Source organism: Diospyros lotus, chromosome 12, assembly GCF_014633365.1.
Source record: "Diospyros lotus cultivar Yz01 chromosome 12, ASM1463336v1, whole genome shotgun sequence".
Lineage (NCBI taxonomy): Eukaryota > Viridiplantae > Streptophyta > Magnoliopsida > Ericales > Ebenaceae > Diospyros > Diospyros lotus.
The window spans coordinates 34961877-34982004 of record NC_068349.1 but is presented as its reverse complement, the minus strand read 5'-3'; the positions used below and the strand labels follow the sequence as shown (position 1 = coordinate 34982004).

General features: G+C 36.6%; 1 protein-coding gene across 1 annotated transcript in view; it reads right to left on the bottom strand.

Annotated features, from left to right (window-relative positions):
• The window catches only part of LOC127787630 (uncharacterized), a 41296-nt gene extending 24671 nt beyond the window's left edge, over positions 1-16625 (bottom strand). The window contains exons 1-2 of the mRNA XM_052315690.1: positions 16286-16625; positions 16057-16144 (exon numbers count right to left, since the gene is read on the bottom strand). Coding sequence (XP_052171650.1) covers positions 16057-16144; positions 16286-16332 — 135 coding nt within the window. The 5' untranslated portion in view covers positions 16333-16625. The remainder of the gene's footprint in view (positions 1-16056; positions 16145-16285) is intronic.
• Positions 16626-20128: the final 3503 nt, after the last annotated feature.

The following is a 20128-nucleotide window of genomic DNA, read 5'->3' as shown; positions in this document are numbered from 1 at the left end:
CAACCAGGTACTCAAAGCTTGCAGCAGATCTACTTGGAGTCCTGACATAAACTTTTGTGCCTTCTGCCACTCATCGGTATCATACATTGGCACATATTTAATGAGCTGATGGAACTTGGTGTCATATTGGGCCACCGACATTTCTCTGGTTTGCTTAAGATTTGCAAACTCCTAGCTCTTCTCCTGCCTCCAACTAAGAGGGAAATACTTATCATTGAAGGCCTCCCAGACTTATGCTAGGGTCTCATCAGTTTCGGATCCTTGCCTCGAGCAGGATCTTTGCAAAGCTCGTTCTGCAGTCTGCCACCATCTCCCAGCTTCATCCTCCAACATGAAAGTGGCACAGTTTAATTTGTCCTCGTTGTTGTATTGGAGATGTCGGAGCAACTTCACGGTTTGCTCCAACCAGTACTCGGCCATGCTGGGGTCATCATTGGGTTTCCCTTTGAAAATTGGCGGTCGTTGCCGCCGGTATTGTTCTAGCACATTTTTAGTAGGCCTGGCTGGTTCTCCTCTGGTTGTGTGGGTTAAGAGATTTTCTATAACCCTTTCGATGCTATCCAAATGTCCTTCGGGAGCTGTCGACTCCGTCTCTTGTTCCCCCGTCCTGATGCTACTATTGTAGCGACGATTCCCACTGCTTCTTACAACCTCTATTCCCCGATTGGGGCTGACAGGAGTCATTTTCCTTTGTTGTCTCGTGGTTACCATATGAAAGACAAGACAAAAATCTCATTCCACGAGAACTTCTTCAAAAGGGAAATTTTGTTTTATAACATGATATATATAACATCTTTTAAGAGAAACACAAAGCACACATTTGATACACTAACAAACGAAAATAAAATCGTCCATGATTCTTTTCTATGGGCTGGCCGACTTCTAAACCCAAGCCTCATCGCTTGTCATGTCGTCCTCGGACTCGACCTCGGGTCCATCGAGGTCATCGTGCATAGTTGTTCCTTCATCTTCATCGTTTGAGCTAAGGTAGCCAGCGCCTATCATATTGGCATCGACTACATCGACGTTGTCCCAATCTCCGTCGGAGTCGGACATTTCCTCTCATTCTAGTCCAATCCCTTCGTACATGTTGGTGGCATGGTCGTGGAACTGTTGGCAGTAGAAGAACAAGGATGCGTAGTTGCCTTGGAAGCGGAGTCCTTCTGCCAGGTCTCTCCAAATCCCTTCCAAGTGATCTATCAGAAAATCGAATTGGGCATGCATTAGGCTTGGCTGCACGAAACTGCTTGGCGGCACATCCCTTAGAATTCCTTCGAGGAGGTCAAGGCGACCGAAGATGTCCATCATAATTGGCTCGTTATCTGCCTATCGGCTGATCCAGTGGGTCACCCAAAACTGCTTGAGATAATCATCTCCCATGCTGACATTGAAAAACCAGTTAGATTTCTACTATTCACCGGGAACAGTAGCCATTTAGTGTTTGTACATGAATAGTATACTAGGTAAGTTCACAGGAAAGAGAGGTGGGTCACAATGGACACACTTAAATACCAAATATTTCCTTAGCCAGAACTTTCCTAGACATGTACTTTCACTACAACACACTTAAGATCATAATCTCTAAAACTTCGATCATCAATCTCCTATTCTATAGATAGGGATTTCTTAATCTAAGTTTTCTAAACACCAAGTTCGTAGATCCTTAAAGATCTACCCTAATCTCCAAATAGAACTTTGGTTCTGATACCAACTATAACACCCCACCTTCCAGGGCACTAATATATGCTAGAATTTTTTCTTTTTTTTATATATCAAACATAAACCGATAATAAATTCTCAACATAACTTTTATTTAATAACACTCCCAACCATAGAAAAGGTAATGATACACTTTAAACATAAGCGGAAGCAAGATCAGAACCTATAAGAAACCTCGAAAACATAACATATGTGGGTACATACATATCGTTCACCCATCATAACATTACCACCAATATAAAAATCTAAACAATACAGCCGAATAAAATAGATGGTCCTAGTCCCACATGGGACCCATAAAATTTCCATCACGATTATGCCTTGATCACTTCCTTGCCTTTCCGATTGCTTGCCTCGCCTGGAACGTGGAATATTCCAGGGACATAATCCAATATCAAAAGATGAAATCTTCTAAGTGAGGGTTAGATAAGCATGAATGATTGAATGAATGATGCATGGACACTTATAAATATATACCATTAATGTAACTTCCTAGGCCTACCAGCCCGGCACGGAACCTTAGGCAGAATCCCAAACCTCTACAAGATAAGCCTAACGTTATTCCATTAATTGCCCTAGGGGAATTTCGGCTACACTCTTAGGGAAACATCTCACCCCATACACGAGTTTCAATATGTCAAAAAGATCGTGTCATGCATATATCACGTTTTTCCATGCAACAGTATATGAACAAATATGACGAAAATGATCATATCATACGATAATATCATGCATGGAATGAAAATCATATCATATATGGGATATAGAGACAAAACCACTCACCTTACACAATTTTTGGGATACCTAAAAAAATGTGCAAACTACCTCGATTTGCGTGCCAACTTTGAAATTCACACCAAATGTTTCACCTCACTTCCCAAAGCACCCTAGGTAAGATATTTATTTAAATAATCAATAAAGACTATTTTTCCTCAATTTTCTTGCCTTTTTCTCTATCTTTCTTCAATTTTTCCTTACTATATTCCAAAATAAATACCTACACCTATTTTTCTCCAAATATTTTTACATGGGAAATCATAAAATAATTTTCTAAACATTTTAAAAAAAATTTAGAAAACAACAAGGCTGCACGTGCCAGCGCATATTAGGGCGTGTGAGACTGGCGCATGGGGCCCACGCGCTGGTCATCTTTTCCAGCGAGCCCCTTGCCAAAAAAATGCAATTTTTATACCAAATGAAAACCCATGCTTAATCGATCATGATGGTACTTGAATGGGCTCGAAAGGAGGCTGGAAAGTGGCTCAACGGAGGCCTTGAAGTCTCGGCCAGGCGGTCTGCCTAGGGTTTCAGCGAGGCTTCAATTCTCCTTCGATTCTACTCCGTTGCTCACCAAATGCTCCAGTTATGGCCTTCGACCATTGTTGGTTCCTAATGATGGCAAATTTATCCCAAAAGGGGGTGAATTGGGATTAGGTAGATTTTCGATAATTTAAAACTTTGATTGTTGGTAGAATACTAGGTTTCGAAATATAAGCTATATGTTTCGAAATAAACCTTTCTGTTAAGTAGGTTTCGAAACCTACTATATGTGTTTCGAAATATACCTTACTGTTATAGCTAGTTTCGAAATCTACTTCATTGTTTTGCTTGGTTTGAAATGTTTTAACTTGTATTTCAAACTAATGATCTTTGGAAAATATGATATACATGAATAAGAGTATACCAAAGATATTTGTATATCAAAGATATGTTTTGTATGTATGTGTATAAGTTTATACTCAAGAAAACTATTTTAGCCTTTGATAACAAATCTTATGATAACATGTGCAATAGGCAATAATGATAAGCAAAAGCTAAAAAACAATTGCACATAAGATATATAGTGGTTCGGCACCTACCTACTCCACTACCTTCAAGCTTACCCACTTGAAGGATTTGCAATTCCAATCACTTTTACTAGTGATCACCACAACAAGGGTTTTACCACGGCTCACCCCAAAACCTTATAATGTAAGTTTTTACGGGCTTAATTCAAACCTAGCACCAAGTGAGTTTTTACGGGCTTAACTCAAACCTTACACTAAGTGAGTTTTAAGGTTAAACTCGAACCTTCGACACAATGAGTTTTAGGCTCAACTCAAACCTTTACACCAAATGAGTTTTAGGCTAAACTCAAACCTTACAACATTAACAAGATAATCAAATTTATCTTTACAACCCAAAGAGCAATAAATGCCTTACCACATGGTTGTACAAACCTCTTAACTTGAGGTGAGGAGAGCTGGAGGATGATACTCGTTGTTTGCACTTGCTTCTCCTTTTTCACATCACAATGCACATCTAGGAATGGATGAATGGATCCTCTTTGAAAGCTTGTCAAACGAATTTAGATCATTTGTGCTTGTGTGTGTGTCTCTAGTGTGTGCTCACTTGTTCTTGCTTGTTGTCTCTCAATCAATCTCTTCTTGTCTTCAAATACCTGCTATTTATACCAAGAGATAGAAATTTGGCCGTTTATAGCCGTTAGAGACAAGACAGAAAAGTAGGTTTCGAAACATACAAAGTGTGTTTCGAAACATCATATAAATAGACCAAGGTTTTGAAACATAGACAACAGGTTTCGAAACATACAAGCTTCCAGCTAGACAAAGCACTTAGAGATAGCAGACAAGTGGGAGACAAACTCTTCAGCCCACTTTGAATAATTAAAAAGCACTAGCATTCAAATTTGAATTTGAATCTCTTAGCATGGAGAATGCATTAAACAAATGATATGAGAAGCATACAAAAATGCAACACACATGCATCTCGATTTTCAAATGATCTACTGATAGAATGTCAGAGGTTTCGAAACATGACATAATAGGTTTCAAAACATTCCTATCTGGAAATGATGTTTTGAAACATGATGCATATAAGTTTCGAAACAGACCTCTCTAGAAATGAGGTTTCGAAACATGATATGGAGGTTTCGAAACATGTTCAAAACCTGAATTGAAAACACATACATTGCATAGATATTTCGAAATAGGATACACTGAAAACATTGAAAACCATTTCAAAGGGGTTTCGAAACATGCATAGGAACATGACAGATATTCAGAAACATTTGCATGAAAGCACAATCCACAACATGTATACATCACAGCTTATTTACATTTCTTTAGTAAATAACGGAGTACCCCCTATTTGGATTCAATAAAAATACTTAGAAAATCAAAATCCAAATCAATAAGAAAGTAGATTTTGGGTTTTAGTACAAACTCAAGTTTTAGCAATAATAACACCTCCAAAATATATACTTTCTATTTAATGAAAAATTCATTAAAAATCGTTTTAGCACTAATGAATGTTAGATATCAAATTACCGGGAGTTAGTTTTCTAAAAAGAAAACATTATCTTATACTTCTCCTTATAAGGTGCTAACCTTCTAGACTTAGTCAAAACAGGGTTTTTATTTTCACAAAGTGATACTTGATATTGAAATTGATATATATTGAAAACCACATACTTGACTCATGACTTAGGGATTAAACCAATATATGTTTTTCATCATTAAAACTATTGTACAAAAAGTACAACAACACGACCTATGGGCAACAAAAGCCCTCTATCCTTGCCTCTCAATTTATTCAAAAATGCCCTTGATTTGAAGCTCCAACTTCTGAAAATTTTGGCTTGTTCATGCTCTATTTATAGGCAATGTTGAACCCCGATTTTCCTTTGGCCGTCTTACCCATTTCCTTAGGTGTTCATACCTTCCCCGGATCGGCCTTGAGACGGCCTCGAGTGACCAGAAAATTGAGTTGCAGGTGCCAACATCACGGCCAGCTTTTCTTGGTCGAATTTCTTGAAAATCCGGCCACCCCGACACCCAATGACGGCTCATGAGTGCTTCTTGGTCTCCCCCAACCACTGCCCATGTGATCCCCGTGCTTGAAATGGCCGGTCAGTGGCCGTGCGTGCCATGGTCGGAATCCATGGCTATGGAGTTTTCGAAATTATAGTTTTACCCCATCAGATTCGGTTTTCCCTTTTTGGCCCCTTTTTCTCATACCCCTAGACTTTTGATTATTTCCATTGAGTCCCTTAAGCTCCAATCTTTCGATTTCCTTTTTGCAACTTTTGGAAAAAAATGTCGTTTTGACCCCCCTTCGGGTAAGTTTGGAAAATTGCACTTAGGCTCGATTCTCCGTTTTGGCTTTAAATCTACTCGTTTCTTCCTAAAACATATGAAGGGTTGTTCTAATCGACAAACTGAAGCTTCCCGAGGCTTCCGTTATCATTTTTGGAGTCTCCTACAAGAATTCAATTTTGCGGCCCAAATGGCAACTGCATTTTTTTGCTGTATCGAAAATCGTTCCTGATTCTATTTTTTTCGGTCCTAAAAATTATGCCTCGCTATGCTCGTTAGAGGTGTTCCTATTTCCTCAATCATTTAAGCCTTAGGGTACTCCTTTCGATTGATTCGATAAGTTTTTTGGGCTTTTCAGATACCAAATTTTCTCGAATTTTCATCTTTCCTTTAAAATAATAACCCAACGGTTTTGGGTATTACACTTACAGCTTTTGCTTCAGCCATCCTAAATCTTTGGATTAATTTCCTTAGATAATTTTCTTATGACAATCCCAGGGTTCTTATCTGTTTATCCCTCTTAATTTCAATTCCCAATATCTTCCTTGCTTCTCCTAGGTCTTTCATTTCAAATGTTGACTTTAAGTCCAGCTTTAATTGTTGGATTTCCTCCCTTGATTGACTTGCAATCAACATATCGTCAACATACAATAGGAGGTACAAGGATATGTTGTTTGATACTTGCTTAAAGTATACACAACAATCATATAAACTCCTAACAAACCCATTTTCAATCATAAAAAGGTCAAATCTTTTATACCATTGACGTGGGGATTGTTTTAGACTCGAACCCCTTAGGCTATTCCATGAGAATCTTTTCATCTAATTCTCCATGTAAGAAAGCAGTTGTGACATCCATTTGTTCCAACACCGAGTCCATATGGGTTGTCATTGCAAGGAGTATTCTAATTGAGGTGTGTCTAACCACGGGGGGAAAAACCTCATTATAATCAACTCCGACAACTTGTGTGAATCCTTTTGCAACCAGCCTAGCTTTATATCTAGGCTTAGAATCCTTCCCAGCTTATTCCTTTATCTTATAGAGCCATTTACAACCCATTATTCTTTGTCCTTTAAGCCTCTCAACTAAGTTCCAAGTCTCATTCTTTCTTAATGAGTTGATTTCTGATTTCATAGCAATCCATTTACTTGAATCCTTAGAGACTATAGCCTCCTCATAAGTTAGGGGTTCCTCCCTTACTACCTCTGATGCACTTGTAAATGCAAAGGAAACTAGGTCTGAAAAACCATATCTCTTAGGAGGTTTGGATTGCCTTTTCTGCCTGTCTCGAGCAGCATTATACCTATGCTAGTCAGATTCATCTTTTGCATTCAATCCCTCATTTCTTTCTACATGAGGGTAAAAGTCTAGTCAGTTATGGGCTCCTCTAAATTTACCTGATGATCCAAATCCTGGCTTTGAGAGCTAGATATTTCTACACCAAGTACATTTTCTATTGTAGATGTCGACTCCTTACTACCATTATCATGCAGTCCTTTAGCTACAAATTTCTCATCAAATATGACATCCCTTGTAACTATAATCCTTTGGTTTTTAGGTTCTAGACTCCATATCTTATATCATTTTACCCTAGTTGGATATCCTATAAAAAAACATTTTTGTGCCCTAGGTTCCAGCTTTCCTTGTTTTACATGGGCATATGCAATACACTCGAATACCCTTAGGTGTTTTAGGCTAGGTTTATGCCCTGCTCATTTTTCGTAAGGGATCTTAAACTCAATAGCTGCTGAAGGAAACCTATTTAGAACATAGGTTACAGTGTTCATAACCTCTCCCCAAAATGCCTTTGATAGGTTGGCATAAAATAGCATACACTTAACTTTCTCTAGAAGTGTCCTATTCATCCTCTTGGCAAGGCTATTTTGTCTAAGGTTTCCTAGGGCAGTCAAATGCCGAACTATCCCACTATCTTTACATAGGTCTGAGAATTGCTTGTTGATAAATTCAAGGCCATTGTTAGTCCTAATGGTCTTTATCTTTGTACCCTTTTGATTCTCTACCATAGTTTTCCATGTCTTGAATGCCTCAAAAGTATGTTCTTTTGTTTTCAAAACATAAATCCATGCCATTCTTGAGAAATCATCCATTATGGACAAAAAAATACCTAGCTCCACCATAAGTAATAGTCTAGCCAAGTCCCCATAAATCACTATGGATATAATCTAGGGGTCCCTTATATGAGTGTATAGTTGTTTTATTAAATTTTACCTTAGTGGCCTTTCCATATATACAGGATTCACACTTATCTAGACCTGCCACTTGGTTCCCTTTTTAACATCCCTTGTTTGGCTAATTCTTTCAGGCTAAGCTCACTAATATGGGCCATAATCTTGATATAGTGGTTATCTTTTTCCCTGTCATTGTTGCTTCCCCATTTAATGCAGTAGTTTACGTATATTCCATTCTGCTGGCTGGCCTTCATACACACTAGGGATCCTTTGGATACCTTAAGTGTATCTCCCTCTCCCTTAAAACTATAGCCATACCTCGTTAATTTACCAAGGGAGATTAAGTTTTTTTTTTTTTTTTTTAATTCTGGGGTGTGTCTTATAGCTTAAAGAGTTCTATAGGTGTTGTCATGCATCTTAAGCCTTACATCTCCTATTCCAAGGACCTTACACTCATGATCATTCCCTAGTAGGACCATTGTCTATTGGGTGTCATGTGGAATGAACAACCGAAATCCATAATCCACATTTCCTTCACTGAGTTTTCACACACTGTTAGTGCATCAGAACTATCATACCCAAACTCACAAACTGATGCTTCACCATCCGAGACATTTTTCTCCTTGAAATCTTTTTTTTTTCTCTTTGGACAATTTCTCTTAAAATGCCCTTCTTCTTGGCAATGGTAACATTTAACAGGATTCCTCCCATTTCTTGACTTAGATTTAGATTTGCTTCTCCCTTTATGATCCTTCTTGGAACTCCTAGACCTAGCAGTCAATACATCACCACTGGAGGATTTTTCTTCCTGGTTATACTTAAAGTCTTTTGAATTTAGAGCTCCGATTACATTTTCTAAAGATAGTTTATCCCTACCATGTTGCAAAATATCAACAAAGTGTTCATACGACTGAGGCAAAGAGCGTAATAATACTAATGCCCTATCTTTATCATCATACTTAACATTGATGTTTCTAAGTCTAGGCAAAGTTTATTGAACTCATCTATATTATTTTGCAACATTTGATTTTCTTTCATTCTAAATGTAAAGAATTTTGTCTTTAGATATAACCTACTTGACAAAGTTTTTGTTAGATAGAGACAATCCAAATTTTTCCAAATTTCTAAGGCTGTAGTTATCTTAAATACTTCCCTTAATACCTTATCTCCTAAACTAAGAATCAAAGTATTAACTGCTTTATCCTCTATATCCATTCTCTGTTCTGTCGAGAGTGACTTAGCCCCATCCCCTCATTTTTCTTTATCCTTTGATTCCTCTTTTACCGCCTCTTTTAATCCAAGATTACTGAGGAGGGCTTGCATCTTTATTTTCCATAAAGAAAAATCATTTGAACCATTAATTTTTTCAATATCGTATCTTGATGCGGATCCGAATAGAGCCATTTCCTTAGGTTTCTAAGACTGTTCTAAGGGTTCTTGGATGAATATTGAAAGTGATTGTGTGTGATCCTAAGCTCTGATACCAAATTGTTGATTATAGGACTGATTAAATACACAATAAACCCCACTTCTCACAACCAATTCACAATCAATAGAACAAAAACAAATATCAGAGAAAATAAAAGCGACAAGAAACTTATCCTAGTTCAGGCATAAAATGCCCTACATCCAGACTATCGAAGCTTGACATAATCCACTAGAAAGTAATAGGATACAACACTTCCTCTCATATGCACTTGGCTATGAACAATAGCCTTCCCTCCCGAGAATACAAGGACCGAGCGAAGCTCTTTCTTAATTCTCTCTAGAGACCATGCAAGAGAATAAAAAAGAATGAATGAATGAATGCCTATTTCGAGAACCTATCCACCTCTATTTATAAGAGATAGAGGAGGTTACAACAAGGGCTTAAATGCAATTAAAGAAATAACAAGGACTACCGATACTAACTATGTAAAGTTAGTTATGTTACATTTTAAACTCATAAAATATAAAAGACAAGATTATTTCTAACTACATTTGAAATCCTCTCCTGATAATTTGAATGTTAACTAATGCAAATCCTAACACTTTTCAATTCTAGAACATACCTCACAGAAGTTAAGAGTTTTAATCAATCCATCATGCATTTTTAGTTTTATGTCTCCTACTCCCTTAATGATGCACTCATGGTTGTTTCCTAAAATCACTTTACCACCTCCAATGTCTCTATAGTTTAGAAACCATTCTCTATGTGGTGTCACGTGGAATGAACAACCCGAGTCTAGCACCCACACCTCCTTATCTTTCTTACAATTTGCAACCAATGCATTTGCACTATCATGGTCATACTCACATAAGAAGGATCAAATTTCAAGATTTAACTTTTCTTAGAATTCCTTCTTTCTCCTAGGGCAATTTTTTTTTATTTGCCCTTCTTCATGGCAGTGGTAGCACTTAATGGCTTTCCTGCCACTCCTAGATTTTGACAGAGACTTCCCCCTATTTCTTAATTCTCTTCTTTCTATCCCACTTCTAATAGTAAGGACATCTCCAGCTGAAACCTTTCCCTATATTTTCTATTGTAATTCTTTAGTTCAACGCACCAATTACATCCTCTTAAGGTCAGTGTGTCTCTATCATGCTTTAGAATATACACAAAAGTTTCATATGACTTGGGAAAAGAATGCAATAAAACTAGGGCTTTATCTTCATCATCATATGATACATCTATGTCTTATAAATTAAGATAATTTATTAAAGTCATGTATATGGCTTTGAAGTTTCTGCCCCTTCTTGCATCTTAGCCTTCAAGAATAACCAACTTGAAAGACATTTATTCATATATAAGCTTTCTAATTTTAGCTACAATTCTGCCTTGATTTCCATTTTTGAAACCTCTCTCAACATGTTATCCCCTAAACTCAAGATTAGGGTAGTATAGGCTTTCTTTGTAATTTCTTTCTTTCTTCTTCCGAATATGATTTTGGCATTTTAGACTCTCCATTGAGAGCTACTTCCAGTCCTAAGTTACCCAATAAGGCCCTCATTTTCATTTTCCAGAGGCCAAAATCATTTAAGCCATTGAATTTCTAAATGTCATACCTAGCGGCAGAGGTCGTAGAAGCCATAGCAGTGGATATATCTACCGATTTCTAAGGTTCTTGGCATTTCTTGATTGAGTTTTCTCGGCTCTAATACCAATTTGTTACAATTAGGAGCACTAGGATCAATCTAATCACAACAAATTACAACCTCACACACACCCGAACCAATCCCAACAACAGAAATATAAATCAGCAATGAAAATTAGGAATGGAAATAAGGTAAGAAACATGCAAGCCAAACAAAAGACATAGCGATTTATCCTGGTTCAGATTGCAATTGCAATCCTACATCCAGCCTTCAGTTTCCCGAGAGTAATCCACTAAATCTTGAAGAAATCAGTACAAGAAACCCTCTCACACGAATACAATACAACTAAGATTACAAAGCACTATTTCTCTACATTTTTCTCTCAATTCTGACAACACTCGATTCCAAAAAGTGAATGGTGATTTTGACTGCCCCCATATGCCTCCTATTTATATACAATTAGGGCAGAAAATATAAAGACTATTTAAAAGACAACACAATCTCTAAAATACCCCTTATAATACTACATAAGTTAGACTCTTTCATCGAGAATGTAGAAAAGTCAGCTCTAGGAAGTGAATCAACTCTGAAAAAGGGTTTTCGGGAGGTGAACACATCCCCAGAGAGAAGGTAACGTCCCGCAGAGAATTGTAACTCCGAAGAAGATTGTGTCTCTAGAGAGAATAGTGATCCCTAAAAGAAAATAGGCCCGGAGAAAGAAGTGAGTCCGGAGATGATGGTCTTTCCGGATAGGGTCGGCCTTGGGTACTTGGCTCCCGGGAAGAATATGGCTTATTTTGGGAAAAATGATTTTGGCTTCCAAAAAGACGATAAGTTCTTCCAGGAAGGATGATTCTAGCTTCTGGGAAGAATTAGGCTCTTTCAGGAAGCATGCGAACGACTTCCGGGAAGAAGGATGTGAACGGTTTCTGGAGAGAAACATTTTTTTTCGGAGAGAATCCTTTTCTGGAGACAAACTTTTTCAGAGAGAAGTTGCTCGCCTGAAGAGAATCTCTCTCTAGAGAGAAGTTGCTTACCCAAAGAGAAGCTCTCTCCAAAGAGAAATGGCTTACTCAAAGAGATCTTTCTTCCTGGAGAAATTTTGTATCCTTCCCCCAATTTTGAGTGGCACAACACATTTATAATCTTTCATGGTGATGGTTCTTTAGATTATAGACACATTTCTTGCTTAGGGTTGTTTATATTGAGGCTACCGATGTTATTTCCCTCCACCCCCCTTCTACATAGGTCATTTGGCTCATTCAACTTCAAGTTCAGGATCTAGCAACAGTGTTGCATCAAAAAATAAGGATGAAGAAAATAGTTTGTTATGGAAATATATGACTAGAATTGAGAAAATAGGAGAATAAGGGGGTAGTTGGAAGTGAACTTGTAACTTTTGTGGTTTACAAAAATTTGGGACATACGCAAGAGTTAGGGCTCACCTATTAAATATTAATGAAAAATGGATTATTTGTTGTAAAAATGTGAGTCATGAAATTATAGCTGAAAGGAAAAAAATTGAAGGTAAAGTTGCAGAAGGATTGTCAAATTTACAATCTAAGCAAGTGTCTTTACCTACAAGTAGTGTTTCTTTGAGACCTTCTTTGTCTTTACATGAATCAAGAGTTTATAACAGTTAAAGAAGTGAAAAACCATTGATTCACCTATTGCTAGAGCTTTTGACATGCAAACTATGACACAATTAGATTATGAAATTGCTATAATGTTCTATACTGGGGGTTTGGTTTTTAATCTTGCTAGAAACTAATATTTTTTTAGTTCTTATTCATTTGCTGCTACATATCCATTTGGTGGTTATGTGCCTCCGGGTTATAATAAGTTGAGAACCACATTACTTCAATAAGAAAAGACAAATGATAAAAAATTGTTGGATCCTATTAAAAACACTTGGTTAGGAAAATGGTGTTAGCATTGTTACAGATTGTTGGAGTGACCCACAAATAAGACCTTTGATTAGTTTTATGATTGTTTCTAAAAATGGTCTTATGTTTGTTAAATATGTGAATTGATCAAGTGAAGTAAAGGATAAATAATTTATTGCTAATTTGATAAAAAAGGTAATAGATAAAGTTGGTCACCAAAAAGTTGTACATATCATTATTGATAATGATGCTAATTGCAAGAGAGTTGGAAAAATCATTAAAGGTATGTTTTCACATATTTATTGGACTCCCTATGTTGTCCATACACTCAATCTTATTTTGAAGAATATATGTGTAGTTAGAAATTTAGAAAGCAATCAAGAGACATGTGATGAGTTTGTATCAAGGTCATAGTATCTATTTATGACATGATTAGAGTTTGTGATACAATAACAACCCAATGGTGTTAGCCTATAAAAGGCATTGTACAAGAGGATGGGATCTATCAATGAAAGCATTCGGATCTTTCCCTCTCTTTCTTTCTCCCTCTCTAATTCAAACTCTATGTCTTTTCTTCTCTAAAAACCCACTATCTCTCATAATTGCCCAAGTCTCAGATCCAAGACTTGACAATAATGATGATAAAACTTTTTACATATTGTTGATGGTTGTTTAAATGCATCGTGAGCTTTTTGTTTATATTTATTTGAATGCATTATGAAACTTATATTTATTGTTTATGTTTGTTTGTATTATATTTGAATTATTTTTTTTTATAATTTTATATATTAAAAATTATATTTACAAAAAAACACTATATATATATTTTTTAATTTACACTTTATCTCGCACTTCTATTTTCTACCTTTTTAAAAAAAAAAATATTAGTTTCCCCTTTTCTATTTTGTATCGAAAACATTTCTCGTTTCCGTTTCTATACAACCTAGTATTTAGATTCATTCAAACCCTCAATCAAGGTTCAAGCAAACCGTATATTTTGTTTGGTTTTTAGTGTGGCTTCAATAAAACCCCCATAAATAGTGATAGTTTTACCAAAAACTTGTTTCATTTTTATTCTTTCATTATTTTTCTTAGTTCTAATTCCATCGAACTTATATCTTGGTTCGATTTAGTTCCCAATAAGGTTTCAACAAAAACTCCATTGGTGACTATAGTGTTTTTGGTAACTCTTTATCATGAAAACTTGATTTCATATATCCTTGTGTGTGTTCTAGGTCCGATGTAATTGATAGACTCAGTTGTTCGATCAATTCTATCACAGATTCCAGAAACACCTACTCACTTAGTCAGTTCCGCAATCTATCACTTGAACTCGCATACTGTTATCAAATTTCGTCGTTGCCTTCAATTTCCGAGAATCAACCTCTGTTGGAATTTGCTACACGTAATCGCATTGGTCAATTGCTAACACTTCCGAATCATAGCCGAGAATTGTCAGATTTGATACCAAATGTCACAGCCCTATGGTTTGGCTAGGGTTTAGAAAGGAATTTGGAAGAATTCGGGAGAAAAATAAAGAAGAATTGGAGTGAGACAGAATTGAATACAGATAATTGAGGGAGAAGAAAAGAAGGAACAAGAGAGTGTTAGGAGAATTAGGAGAGAGAACAGAATTACAATTCATTCATCAACATAACATCCATCCTTCTACGAGTAGCCTTTTATAGGCATCAACTAACAGCTAATCTGAAAGCATATTCTAGACTAACAACACCCATGTGCACTTCAACAAAATTAACAGCATCTCCTAACAAACATTTGTAAACTACTTACAATACTGCCCCTAATTCCCCTTGGATCATGACAATTAGGAACTCCCTTTTAAGTTCTTAAATGCTCATTTTAACTGGATTTCCTAAAAGAAACGGACAATGAAACACTTCCCAAAGAACAAAGGAACAAAGTATAAGTGGTGATTATCTCAACAATGATTTTTAAGCAATTTAACTATAACTCTACAGTATCTTAACTTGAGGGATTTTGTTCTAACAAACATTCGTAACTACTTACACAATACTACCCCCCTAATTCCCATCCCTTGGGTCGTGACAACTAGGAACTCCCTTTTAAGTTCTTAAATGGTCATTTCAGCTGGATTTCTTAAAAGAAACAGACAATGGAACACTTCCCAAAGAACAAAGGAACAAAGTATAAGTGGTGATTATCTCAACAATGATTTTTAAGCAATTTAACTATAACTCTACAGTATCTTAACTTGAGGGATTTTGTTCTAACAAACATTCATAACTACTTACACAATACTACCCCCCTAATTCCCCTTGGTCGTGACAATTAGGAACTCCCTTTTTAAGTTCTTAAATGGTCATTTCAGCTGGATTTCTTAAAAGAAACAGACAATGGAACACTTCCCAAAGAACAAAGGAACAAAGTATAAGTGGCGATCATCTCAACAGTGACTTTTAAGCAATTTAACTATAACTCTACAGTATCTTAACTTGAGGGGTTTGGTTCTTACCTGGATTCTATAATCAACTGGGATGAACCTTAAAAAAATATTAATCCAGAACAGAAGTGATCTACTAAAAAAAAATAAGCAAATTAAACTGAATCGGTCATATATAGTATTTAGACTATGATTTTTTGATAGGGTACAATGAGCATCTCCAGTACAACCTACACCCCCACCCCACCAAGAAAAAGGAAAAGAAAAATAGGAGCAAAAGAAGTTTACTGTAGCAAATGGAGGGAACTCAGGTCTATCAATCAAAACTCAAGAAGGCCTCAAAACCTTTTATTCATTCTGTGTATTGCTTCCCAAACAATATTTTCAACACAGATTGCGAAATAAAACTTATCACTTTCAATACCCATATAGGCATGCGCACAATTCAAAAGCATTGTTATACGCAATGGCTGGGAGATTTTAAATTTTTAGCTTCTTTTGCTGTTGAACAAGGAGATTCAGCAAAGAATGAACTGTTTTGGTTGCCTTTTATCTGTTAAGAATAACAGTTGGCTACACTATTAAGACTATATTTTGGCTAACAAAATATCAATATGCAAAAATTAATAAAAAAAAAATCATAACTCAAAATTGTGATTCCTACCTTTGCGGTCAATGCGTGCACTTTACTCCTCAATGTATCCAGCCCGCCCTTCATGTCTTCCAACAATGCAGCCAACTGAGGGGCTTCTCTGAATCAATCGATGGTAAAACAAAATTAATATCCTGAATCCATAACAAAACAAGAAGAAAAAGTGCAGAGTTCAATTAATAATGGCGAAAATTAGTATCCATAATGCTCATTATAAATTTATACATTTAATCAAGCTTACTTGCTGATTCTCTCATTGTAACCCTCTACGCTTCGTGTCTCCTCCATCACAACTTAACTACAGCTACCTGCAGGTCCCCAATGAGCCTCATTCATATAATAGATGCATTAGTTAAATAACAAAATGCTCAAACAGATTGAATTTTGAAAAGAGAGTTTATCTGAATTGGTGATGATGGGGTTAAACATGGATGGCACGAAGATGGTGGATTTTACAGCATAAAGAAACATAGAGGGGGGTTGCAGAGAAGGGAGGCAAGGTGAGAATATGGAATACTAAAGAAAGCATGGAGTACCAAAGGGAGTGTTGCAAATAGAGCAAAAAGGAGATTTTACAATCGTTCAGAAAGAAGATATAAGCCAATGTGAAATAAAGGGCTAAGCTTGAAGACATGGTATGGTGCTTTATGCATTGAGAAAAAGGTGGGTACAAAACATAGTTACCGGGACCAAATGGGTAACCAAACCAATTAAAGAAAATTGGTTCAATGGTTCACTAACCCGATTGCAGTACAAAGCTCGAACAGTGATAAAATTAACAAATAATAAAATTTTTATCTCAAATAAAAAGAAAAACAAATTGGTAGATGCACAATGAAAAATCTAACAAATTAATAACTTAGTATGGTGCTTTATGCATTGAGAAAAAGGTGGGTACAAAGCATAGTTACCAGAACCAAATGGGTAACCAAACCAATTAAAGAAAATTGGTTCAGTGGTTCACTGGCCCAACTGTGGTACAAAACTCGAACAGTGATAAAATTAAAAAATAATAAAAATTTTGCCTCAAATAAGAAGAAAAACAAATTAGTAGAGCACAATAAAAAAACTAACAAATTAATAACTTGTAACCACCACAAAACAATTTGGTTCTTTGACAAGTAAGTACAACTGCAAAGACTTATGTAATAGCTACATCACTTACGAGCATGGTCATAACATATGGCTAACATTATTCCATTAATTGCCTAATATTGTTCCATTAATTGCCCTTGGAGAATTACGGCTACACTCTCAGGGTGACATCCTAATTCCATGCACGAGTTTTAATATGTCAATAATATCGTGTCATGCATACATCACGACTTCCCATGCAACAATATATGAACAAATATGATAAAAATGATCATAACATACGTAAATATCATGCATAGAAAAGTAATCATATCGTATATGAGTTATAGGGACAAAACCACTCACCTAAGCACGAAGTTCGATCTACCTCGAAAAATGTGCATCGCCTCGATTTGCGTGCCCGACCTCGATTTTCATGCACAATCTCAAAAGTTACACCAATCACTTTATCTTGAGTACAACAATCCTAAAAATCATATTTTTCCAAAAAATATCTCAATATTCCAATTTCTTCATTTTTCCCATTTTCCTTTCTAAAAATTCAAATAAATATCTCCCAAACTATTTTCTCCAATCTTTCTTCACAACAAATCATAATAACCTATGAACATCAAAGAAAAATTACTGGACTTACCTCAAACCCTCATTTGCACGCAAAACGAGACTGATCGGTGTGAAAACTTAGACATCAAGATGGAAAACACCAAAACTTTTTGCACAAACCCCTACAACTTATTTTTCCAGATTTTTCTACATTCTTTTACACAATTTTCTAGGCCTTCACATGCATTCACGCACTGGTGCATGGGTTGCACGTGAGATCCACACGTGCAACTCATGCGCGTCATCTTCTCAAGCGATTTCTTCACTGCCGGCCACCTGCAACAAGCCCCGATGCTCATTTTGACTCCACCATCTTGAAGAACTCATTGATTTGATCACCATGGCACAATTTGGTGGCCAAAAAACATGTCGGAACCGGCCCAAATGGCCGATAAACAGACCGTCTCTAGCACCTTTCGCGTTTTCCAGCTAGTGTTCGAAACCCATTCAAATGGCCACCAAAACTCACCAAATTTTCCAGAAATCATCTACTCCCCATGGGGCAACAAAAGCTCCTTATTTTGGTCGCTCAATTCGTTCAAAAACGGCCTCGATTTGAAGCCAAATACCTCTCCAGGTTCGACCTTCATTGACACATATTTATGGGCCATTTCGATCATTCAAAAGCTCGAGCTCAACCAACCCAAGTCGCCTAGAGCCTCTACCTCCCCCAAGTCGGTCCAAAAATCCATCGAAAGGCTCCAATTTTACCATCTCAGTGGCCTAACTTTCAGCCAAAAGTTAGCCCGATTTCAACGCAATTTTGGCCATTTCTTGGCCAAGAGGCTTGTCTTGGCCTTGGCCCAAGGCCCCTCAGCCACTTCCTTGGGTCTCCCGTTGTAATACCCAAGAAATTAGGATTATTTGAAAATAAGCATTTCATTAAAAAAATGAAATTTCGAGAAAGATTGGTATCTAAATAGCCCAAAAAATTGACCGAATCGACTGTAGGGAGTGCTTTGGAGCCGAGATTCTAATGAAAAATGATATGGTGGTGATGATTATTTCGAAATATGATTTATGGCATCAAAAGAAATGAAATCAGGAACGATTTTTGGTATAGCTAAAATACAGCTGCCATTTAGGCTGCAAAATCGAATTGATATAAACGACTTCCAGGAAGTCAATGGAAGCTTGAGGGGGCTTCGTTTTTTCATAAGGAACAACCCTTCAATGGTTTCAGGAAGAAACAAAAGGGTTTACAGCCAAAACGAAGATTCAGGCCTAAGTGTAATTTCTTAATTTTGCCAAAGGGAGGTCGAAATAACGTTTTTCCAAAATTTTTGGGGATGCAATGAAGATTATAGAACTTTTAGGTTGCAATAGCGCTATTGAGAAGCTCAGGGGCTTCAAGGAAAGGACCAAAAGTGCAAAATGGAAAGAAGTTAGGGTCAAAGTGTAATTTTACAAAATTGCACAAAGAGCAAATCTGCCATGGCCGACCAAGCTTCCTCCACCACCTCCCATCACCGAATTCGGTGGTGAAAAACTAGAGAAAAATATCATAGGATGCTCTTGGGTCGAGCCTAGGCCAACAATTGGCCTTGGCATCGACCGAAATGGCTAACTTTCAACCGAAAGTGGCTAAAAAATTGGCCACTTTAATCAAGATTTTGAGGGCTATTTTGGTGGGTTTTGGATGAATATATGGCAAGGGGAGACATCAAAGGCCTTGGGTTGCTCGAGATCTGTCGTTTTGGGGTTCGAATTTGGCTATAAATAAAGGATAAATTGGCCGAGGGTTTTACAAGATTTGAGGTTCAAATCGACGTTGTTTTTGAATAAATTGAGGCACCAAACCATAGGGTTTTTGTTTCCCATGAGGTGAGGATCATTTTTTAAAATTTTGAGGAATTTTGGAGTTCATTTGAAGGGTGATCGGAGTTTCGCCGGAAAAGTCGAATCTCGCCGGAGTCGAACTGATTTTTGCTCGGAATGAGGTCTTCCGAGTGTTGTTTGAAGCTCAAATTTGACCAGGCTGATTGACTCAAGGTGGGCTATCTTTTGGTATACTTAGTTTGATTTTTCGGTATGCCGACGCCGAAGAAGATGACCAGAGGTAATATTTATTATTTTTAAATACTAAAAATAAAGGAAAATAGAGTAAAAATAGAAATAAGAAGGATAAAATTCTGTAAAAATATCCATAAATACAGGAAAAAAGAATAGTTTAGTTTTATGAATTTTTATTTGGGAAATTTCATGAGGAAGTAATTATTTTGAATTTTTGAAAGGAAACATACTTAGAAAAAAATATGAAGAGGTTTCGAAAAATTCTCAGAAAATGTCTAGAGATTAAAAATGTTATTTTAGAAATTTTTATGAATAAATATTCAATAAATGACTTGATTAGGTATTTATTTTGAATATTAAAAGAATTTATGAC